Source organism: Salvia hispanica, chromosome 4 (assembly GCF_023119035.1).
Source record: "Salvia hispanica cultivar TCC Black 2014 chromosome 4, UniMelb_Shisp_WGS_1.0, whole genome shotgun sequence".
In the NCBI taxonomy this organism is placed as follows: Eukaryota; Viridiplantae; Streptophyta; class Magnoliopsida; order Lamiales; family Lamiaceae; genus Salvia; species Salvia hispanica.
Genome location: NC_062968.1, coordinates 56957225 through 56967104, shown reverse-complemented (window position 1 = coordinate 56967104; position 9880 = coordinate 56957225). Strand labels below are relative to the sequence as shown.

The window sequence follows — 9880 nt, the reverse complement described above, 5'->3', positions numbered from 1 at the left end:
GGTTCGATCCGCAAAGCTTTCGAAATTATATAGGCCCTTTGGCAAAATTAGTACAAACTGGTATGGTGGGGGAGTATCATGACATGTTCGAGAAGTATTTAAATCGTGTTGAAGGGCTTTCAGACTATGCCCTTATCCCAATTTTTATTGAAGGCCTGAAGCAACCGATCCAGGAGAAGGTCGAACTCCTACAACCGCAATCCCTAGCTGAGGCGATGGCACTGGCACTGAAACTAGCAGCTAACCGGGAGCAGTGAGCATTACAGACCGCGTCGTAACAACCACGGACGTGGCAACCGCGGGAGTCTAGGCAGCAACTGGGGATGGGGACGTCTCAGCCCCCAACAGCACAGCAGAACTCTTCCGGGGGAATCCAGGACGCGAGCAAGGGAGCATGAAGATAGTACCGATCCTGGTTTCCAACGCAGAGAAATCAGAACGGTCTTGAAAGGGGTTATGCTGGCATTGCCCAGAAAAATATGTACCGGGACATGTGTGCGCAGTGAAACTGCTATGTTATATAGGCGAGGAGGATAATTTCGATGATGAGGCGTAGCTGGCGGTGCATCAACTTGAAGAGCAGATTATTACAGCCGATATTTCTCACTTGCACTCCCTTAATGCCAATAGTAGATCGCGTCCGTTTCAGGTGATAGGTGTTTCCAATGGTAAAGAAGTTAACATCTTGATTGATACAGGGAGTTCGCACGATTTCTTCCATCCCAGAGTGGCGGAGCGCTTACAGCTACCTCTAACACCGATTCAGCCGTTTCGCGTGTATGTGGGTAACGGGGCTTCGCTTACCTGTTCTCATGTTTGTTCTCATGTTTCCAGGAAGACGCAGTTAACGATACAGGGAACACAGTTTTCGGTGGATCTGCATATTCTTGACATCCATGGTCCGGACATTATTCTAGGAATGGCGTGGTTGGAGTCGTTGGGGAAAATAAATGCAGATTTTGTGGGAAAGACGCTGGAGTTTATGCATGGCGATACGAGCGTTATATTGCGTGGGAATCTTGTTAGGTTTGGTATACTGAAAAGCATGTTTCGAGCAGTTTCGCGCGAATAGAATCTTGCTTGTATACGTAAAATTCTACAATCCACTTTTAACCCGATTCAGTATTATTCGAGCAGTTCCACACGAATAGAATCCGATTCTTTGGAGAATCAAAATCGGTAACCCTAAACCATAGAATTCATGTTTTAGGATTTATTTTCTTTGAGCATGAATTATTTGCGTTTAGCCTGCAATTATTTGTTTAACATGTGAATTGATTAATCGCATAATCGGTCAAATAGATCCTTATCTGATTTATTTATTTTGTACAAGTCTTCCGTTGTGCAAGGGGCACCAAACCCCAACAAATCTACCGAACACTATGACCAAATCGCTGCTGACGATGGAGACCGACTTACCAGCAGATTTGGCGGATCCGATCCGTCAATGGCCAAAGAGATTTTTTCGGTTCCGGCTTCCACTGTCGCCGTCAAGTCCGCTTTCAGTGTTGGATCACGTGTCTTAGATGAAACAAGAAGTAGACTCTTCGCGAGGAATATGGAAGTCGTGATGTTACTTGATGATTGGGCCAAAGCTGACCTCAGAGAACAAGAACCTAATAGGGATACTCGTGGGGAGGAATCTGGTGAAGAATTCACTGGGGATGAAGCGTCGTAAGCCAACCGTCAACGGCCGGCAGTCGGCCTAGCCAAATAGGTAAGTAAGGTAAGAGAATTATGTGGACTTTGATTCCCCAATGGAAATGAGCATTGAGTATACGTAGGCACCTCAAGTTAAATTTAAAATTTAAGTTGAGCTCAAGTCCTTTTTCCTTTATTTCTTTTTTTTTTTCCATTTGTTTCCACTTTAAAAATATGCAAATACAATTAAATAATTGTATTTGTATATACTCTAATTGGTAAAGGAGACTTCCCTATAAGACTAAATTCGGGAAACTTTTGACAATTCTACCATAATTGTTGATTGTTAGACTAAACTCAACATTTAAGGTTGAATTGCTAAGGGTGTCCTCAATTTAGTTATTTAGAAACATCTCATTCGCCGACCAAGAGTATATACTTATAATTTTTTTTTTCAAAACTTCAAGTCTTTTTTTTTGTAATTTGTAATAATTTAGTTGTAGTCTCGTTGTATTTAAATTTATTGTTAAAGTTCAATTTCGTTGTAGTCTCGTTGTATCTAAATTTGTAATTGTTGTAAGTTGTAATGTATATCAATAAAGTTGCAATTTTCATCGTGAATTCGTATTTGTTTGAACTTTTTAATGCAAATTTCATAGATAATAAATAAAGAAGACGGAAAAAAAATTCGAACCGCCGAACCGGCCCGAAACCGGCGGTTTTGAACCGGCATCGGAACCGGCGGTTTTTGAACCGTGAACCGCTGGTTCCAAACCGGAACTGCCGGTTTTTGAACTGTGTGCACACGTAATCCCGTCGAGCCATTTTTTTTTATTAACACAATGACACCGGGCTTTTATTGCAGCCCATGCTACTGAATCAGTTGCTTTCTTTTTGGTACCAACAATCAAGAACTGTTTTCCCCTACTTGCTGCATCAAAAACCAAATCGCATGCTTCGGATAAAAAACGAGCAGTTATAGTAAGATTTGTAATATGATACCTTTACGCTTTGTAGAGATATAAGACCATCTCCAAGTGTACATTAAAACTTAAAATGAGATAGGTAATTTAGCTCTTATAGTATTCTAAAACCAATCCCATTTTTGGTTTTTGAAAAAGTAAATATACATATCTTTAGGTTTACTCTAAACTCAAACTTAAAATCTTTTCAACTTTTGTGATTAAAAAGATATAATGTAAGGAATATTCTTTTAAGTTTGAGTTTAGTGTAAATGGTTGGAGTAAAATCATATTTAATGTGACATTTATATTAAAATGAGTTTAAGTTTAATGTAAATTGTTGGAGATGCTCTAAGGTGCATTGTTGAGATGCTATAAGGTGCCATCTTTGAATTGCTCCTATTTTTTTTTTCAAATGACTGAAATACTAATGAATTTTTCTAAATAGAAAAAACTCAAATCTTACCATCTAGCTGTTTTAAAATCATCATTGCATCTAATGTGCTAGGATAACAATACCCGAGCTATGAGAGCATTTCAAACTCTCTTGATCTATGTTAAAAACGTTAAATTCATAAATAACTACTATAACGCACTAATATTGTTTATGATTATAAACCCTAAAATAAAATAAAACTATGCATATTAATTATAGTTAATAATATAAATTCACAAATATACGTCTCATAGCAATACATTGCATAAGATATTTTAGTTTATGTGATTTTAATATAATTTTGATATTAAAAGTAGAGGTCCTATTCTAATGCTTGTAGATCCTAATCCAAAATTAAGACTAAATCTCTACTCTTAGATTTTAAAATGAGTGGATGAGATTAAGCTCACAAATCTCAATAAATAGTAGACAAAATATCAACAAAAGGGTAATATCGTCATTATGTTATCATATGATAATTTTCGTGTGTGTTTTTTTATATCAACATTGTGTATTACAAATATCAACAATATGACATTAGAATATCAACACAAGGACAAGAAAATATCAACACATTTTTATTGAGATTAGACATGCATAATATTGAGATTTTGCCTACAATATATTGAGATTTTTTGTTGCATTTGTTGATAAAAGCTGCTTATCAACATGTACGAAAATTGAAATATAATTTATCAAATTTCATCACCCGAACATCGTCGGAACATATGCAATTGAGATCTCGTTGGAATCCTTATTAAATTATCTTTAATTTGACACATTTTTTGCGAAAAAATAATTTAAATTGAGAAAGTTACATAAATTTAAAGATTTGAGATGATTTTGAGGAGAGAGAAAATAGTTAGTTATAATTACTACATACAGGATTTGATATTAATACCCTTTTAATTTAATTAATAATTATTTAAATTTGAAATATATTAACTTGGCATTATATCAACCACAAGATCTTCTAATCTAATGGTTAAAAATTAGTCTTAATTTTGAATTGATAATTAGTTAGCAATTGATCACATTCCTTAAAATAAGTAATTGCCTTTTATTACTTCTATCTTCTTAATTTTCCAAAATAGGTCATTATTTATATAAGCCAATTAACTTCAATATCCAACTGATTTACATAAAAGGAATCCCAACACACTATGATGGCTATTACTCAAAATCTTTATTAATATAGAAAATTATAGAAATCTAAAATCCTAAAATGGCTAGTACCCCTATAATAATTTCTTAGCCTTGAAGATTTGAGCCATATAAAATTACACAAATATAAAGTGATATAAATAAATAGGACTACTTTATATTGAATCCCACTGATTAACATCAAATTGATTTATTTATATTTAACGGAGCTATCAATTATAGAAAATTAAGGAAATGCAACCCTAAAACGGGTAGTACCCCCAAAACAATTTTCAGCATTAAATAATTGGAACAAATGATATTTCACAAATATAAATTGAATTAGATAAATTGAAGCGTACTAATTAAATTAAGTGAGCTCATCAAATTCACTTATATTTATTCAATAGAGTTGCTAATTATATAGAAAATTATAAAACCTAAAACCTTAAAATGGCTAGTACCCTCATCTCCCCACTTTATCTTTGGCAATTGGGCTAATTTGAAAAGCGAAGTTCAATTACTTTTTTCTCTATCTCGAAACTTCATCTTTTGCAATTTAAGGCAACCCTCCCACCATCTTCTTCATGCTTCTTCTGCAATTAGATTGCCAATAATATAAAAATAAATTTCGTTAATCAAACTTCCGAATCATGCCAAATTTCAATAAATAATTCACTAAAATTTGGATATAGTTCATATTAGGGCCGGGTATAGACTATAGTGGCATTACAATAAAAATGTGAAAAGGTCTGATAGTTATTTGACTTATTTCTTAATACATTGATAACTTAGCATTCATACATGACTGACTTTCCATCTAATACCCAGCTCGGCTCATGTGATGCTCGATATAATGTCGTACTCGAGCTTGTTGATGGCTCACGCACATGTTTCAGAGCAAACGAATTGAATCTGAACCACTGGCGGGCATACATGCAATTGGGGAGGGGCTTTAGCCCCTAATGTATTCATTTTTTTTTTTTCTACTACAAAGTTCTAAAATTTATTCATATTTTCACATTGTTATATAAAAGCCCTATTTAATAATCTAAATTACCTATAAATTTATTTTTAAGGTAAATTTTGAAAATTTAGCCCCTACTCACGTTCATTTCTGCATCCGCCACTGATCTGAACATCGGGATACTACTATTATTTCTGTAGTGCTAAGCAAATCTTTCTAACTCATGATCTCATGTGTTGTTGAAGATTTTTATTTTTATTACTACATGTAGTATATGCTATCCTTCCCAAAAATTGGTGTTTTCATGCGACTAAAAAGTGATAAATATGTTGATAGAGCCTAGATGTACTGGCATACACATTAGATTTTTTTTTAAATGACTTGTACAAGAATATCGATGATCCAGCTGTATACATAATCACATGTATATATAAGTATTATACACTTCATATCCAATCCAACCACATCTTGCCTGTACATTGTCAGTACACAAATTTCTACTCATGTTTAATGTTAAAATTTTCTTATGATTTAACATTGATTTGAGAATCTTAATCTTGGTAATAACTTTCTTTGTAAAGATTAAGAAAAAGACATTATATTGTCTTTATCAAGTTCTTAATTGGCATGATGTTGTTGGAATCCCATGATTAGTTAACTGAAATCACTTCCGACTCGTAATTAGATCTTTTATATATAGAGAGAAACGGGGTACACATTGCATCGTGAGTGCAAAAACGTAGCCAGTTGGAATCTCAAGATTAGTTAACTCAGAACTATTTTCTTACGGTGATGCTACATATATCCGGTGAAGTGAAATGAGACGGACGATGTGTACATTTTCTCGAATACATAATCATATATACTATTAAGCATACTTAGTAGGAAAAAGAAAGGTGAAAGGGATCCAATGAAATGGGTGAAGGAGTTTGGTGGTTATGTAGTAAAGAGAATCAAAAGGAATAGAAAAAGTAGTAGCATGCTTTTCTGAAATTAGGGTGTGAGAAGACAGACAAAATAAGGTGACTTTGATTCCCTCTTTAATTCCTATGCTTTCTTGAGTATTTTTTTTCATGTGCACTTGCTACCACAATTTCATGTATCATATCCTTTCAATTATTGAAGTGTTTGTTGTTTTTCATATTTTGTGTCTCTAAATCTTGGCTTGTGAGAAAGACTTCTACCTACATGCATGTTTTGGTGTGCTTTGGAGTATTGTATTAATAATTTGAGTTATAATTTACTTCTATCTTAAGTGTTACTCTCTCAGTCCCATTTTATGTGACATATTTTTTTTCCGCACATGTTTTAAAAGTATCATACTAATAAGTAGTTAAAGTAGAGGAAAATTACTGTAGGAGAGAGAATAATGTAGACGTGATTTTCCTCTACATTATTCTCTCTCTTACTTTACTTTCTCTCCGATTTAACTATTTATTATTCCATCATTTAAAGAACCATTTTACCATTTTGGATTTTTCACGGTTTATAGAACCATTTACTCTGTTCCACTTTTAGTATGCGGACCCACATTCCATTATTTTTTGCCTTTTCAATCCAATATAAAACCAATACTTTAAATGGGTCTCACATTCGACTCACTTTTTCATTTTACTTTTCTTCACAAAGTTAAACAATTTCTTAAAACTCGTATCGAGTCAAAAGAGCTCTTTAAATGATGGACTGCGGGAGTATTATTATGTCAAAACACGTGCGGAAAAAAAATATATCATGTGAAATGGGACGAAGGCCTATTTGAACAAATGTATGGATAATAAAAATCCCAAAAAATGTCTCGCATGAACATACTTTTAATATGTATACATACACTTCTATTCGATTACGAGAAAACAAAAAAATTACAATGAAATTCATACCTAACAATTTTCCTCAACCGACCCTCCTGCGATGATGTGCTGATAGTAGTTCATTTGTAAAGAAATCAAATAAGAAAAGATTACAAAGAAATAAAATCCAATCAATTATTGGAAAGTTTAAATTTTCAATCAATCAATTGAAATTAGGTTAATAGCTACACTCTCGAATTCAGGCAAACATTATGTTATTGCGTTCGATTTCGTTATCTTCCTCCCACTTTAGTAAATAGTAAATACCCATTCCATTTTAAGGAGACTACTTTGCTCAAATAATTCATTATTTATTTCATATTTAGTAATAGTATAAAATACTAACTTATGATATGAGATATATGACACGCAATCCTTCGTTTTTTCCCGTATAAAGAAAAATCGTGATGCTACCATAAATATGTTTTTTTTTAAATATTTTTTATATAATACTATAACCTATAAATTATTGGAAGAAGCTTGCAATATTCCAAATTATGCATTTGCAGAGAGAGAAAATAGACAAAGAACAACAGAGTGTCGGCACGAGTAGCATCCATTTTGTTCCAGTTAAACTAATCAATAATCTCACATCTCTCTCTCTCGATAAATAAAAAAAATGTAGTAGTAATGAAAATAGAGACCTAAACAAAAGAAAAAGTCAACCAATTATTTCAATCAGTAAATTACTCAAAACAGAATGAGTACAGTCAATTATTTAATAATTTAATAATCACAAACTTCAAGACTCAGGGTTTTCTGCACTGAAATATTTACTCCTAAAAATAAAATCATTACACAACTCCCACAATTTTCTATTTTGAAGCCAACATTCTCAAATTTGTTGTTCCATAAAATGCTATGTTGCCTAATCAAGAAAGTGACTTAATTACTTAGCAAAGCCAACAGCAGTTAAAAAATAAATAGATATGCACACAAATCTTTATCATTTTTACCCTAAGCTATAAAAAAAATTGAAAAGGTAAAATAAATACTACTACAAGCAAAGGAATTGGAAGGGTGATGATGCAAACTCAATTTTTTCCAAACTATTGTGAATCTTTGGCGTTTTCATCGCCGCTGTTGCTTTGTTGCGGCTGGCTCGAGTGGTGGTGGTGGTCCAAATTCATGCCGAGATCGATTCTGCTGTGGTCGTTGTTGTTGTTGCTGTTGTTGTACGCGTTCATGGACGCTAGCATTCCCATGTTTGTCTCGGTCACGCCCAACCCGAGCTGATGAACCGGTTGCTGCATAATCGACCCAAGTTGAACCGGGTTGAACCGGCCGGTTCCTGGGAACTCGAACCCGCCGATTCTTTGCGCTGTGGTTGTCTTGTACTGCCACTCCTGCTGCCCGGCCGTCGTCGCGGCCGCGCTCCCTGTGACCGGGAGCATCCAGAAGGCATTCCCGACGTTGGCGGCGGCGGGGGCCACCGCCCACATGGCGGGAGCCTGGATGTACCCGGCCGGCTGGGAAGAACCGGGTTTGTTCTCTTGACCCGGTTCTTGCTCCTGGCCGCCGGTTCTCCCTGATTTAGGAGAACCGGCGCCGCTCGCGTCCTCCCTGAACCGTTTCTTGAGGTAACTATTCTCGTCCGGGTCCGGCCCGAAATGGGAGGCGGAGGCGAGCTGGTGGTGGAACCCGAGCATCCCACCGGCGCCGCCGAGGAAGAGCGGCGCGGACTTCGACGGCGGGGCGGAGATGGTGGTGCCGCTGCTCCGCATCGACACGTTGAGCGTCGAGAAGTTCGCCGGAATCGTGCCGGTGCCGGTGGCGGCGACGATCGCCGGCTCGGCCTGGTGGAGGAGCCACTCGATGGTCTCGCCGTCCGACTTGTGGCCGAGCTCCCGCGTCAGCTGGAAGACGCGGGCGGCGCACAGGGCCGGCATCCGTATGCGCCGCCCGCGTCCGTCCACCTTCGTGTGGCGGTCCTTGGACGGCTTCTTGGCGGCCACTGCCTTAGTGGCCGTCAGGGAGCCGTTGTTATTCTCATCGCTGTTGCTGTTGCTGTTGCCAACAGCAACAGCGATGATGGCTGTGGAAGTGGCGGAGGAGGAGGAGGTGGAGGAAGGGGAGTGGGCTAAGTTTGTTGGTTGTTGGAGGGAGATGGAGCCCATGAATGGACCATGGGGTGGGGCTGGACCGGACCCAGAACCGGGTTCGGTTTGACTTTGGAGGCGGTGGTGGAGGAGGTCGCGGTGGTGGTCCGGGTTCGAGTTATTATTGGCTCCTTGATTTTTGGTGTGTGTCTCCATAAATTCCATTTTTTTTTTTCAATTTTGGAGGGGAGGTTTGTTGAGGAAAATCAGATCAAAGGCAGCCCCAATCATGGGATTGAAGAATCAATAGGGAGATGGGGAGAAAACAAGATGGAATTGCAAAGTGTGTAGAGGGAAGTGAGCAAGTGGAAGAAGGAATTGGTGGTTGACTGGTGTCTTAGGAGAGAGAGAGGAGAGAGAGAGTGGGGGACCAGACACAAAAAGATGAATAAATGTTTGCAGAAAGAGAAGCCCACCCGTGGGGTCTTTCTGCAATTAATATTTGTCACAGTGCATTTTAGCTGGCTCCATCTTTTGTTTTTTTGCTTTTTTATATAGACAGTATTTCAATTTTCACACAATCATGTTTAATTACTAATAATATTGACGAGTATAAAATGTATATACTCCCTCCGTCCACGATTAAGAGTCACATTTTGACTGGGCACGAGTTTTAAGAATATCATTTTAAGAAATATAAAAAAAAATTGGTTTAAAAAGTTTTTGGGATATGGAATCCATTTTTTGGGGAGGCCTTAACCCACTGACTGCTAGAAGCCATCTCCCAAGGCCTCAGAGATGGAAGCAACTACACGACATTAGTGGGATTCGAACCCATGCTCATT

The 9880-nt window shown here is 37.1% G+C and overlaps 1 protein-coding gene across 1 annotated transcript; it reads right to left on the bottom strand.

Annotated features, from left to right (window-relative positions):
- Positions 1-7828: 7828 nt before the first annotated feature.
- Positions 7829-9494, bottom strand: LOC125223435 (transcription factor TCP23-like). Its single transcript, XM_048126581.1, has one exon. The coding sequence runs from the start codon at positions 9258-9260 to the stop codon at positions 8046-8048; it is 1215 nt and encodes a 404-aa protein (XP_047982538.1). The 5' UTR covers positions 9261-9494; the 3' UTR covers positions 7829-8045.
- Between the last annotated feature and the right edge of the window lie 386 nt (positions 9495-9880).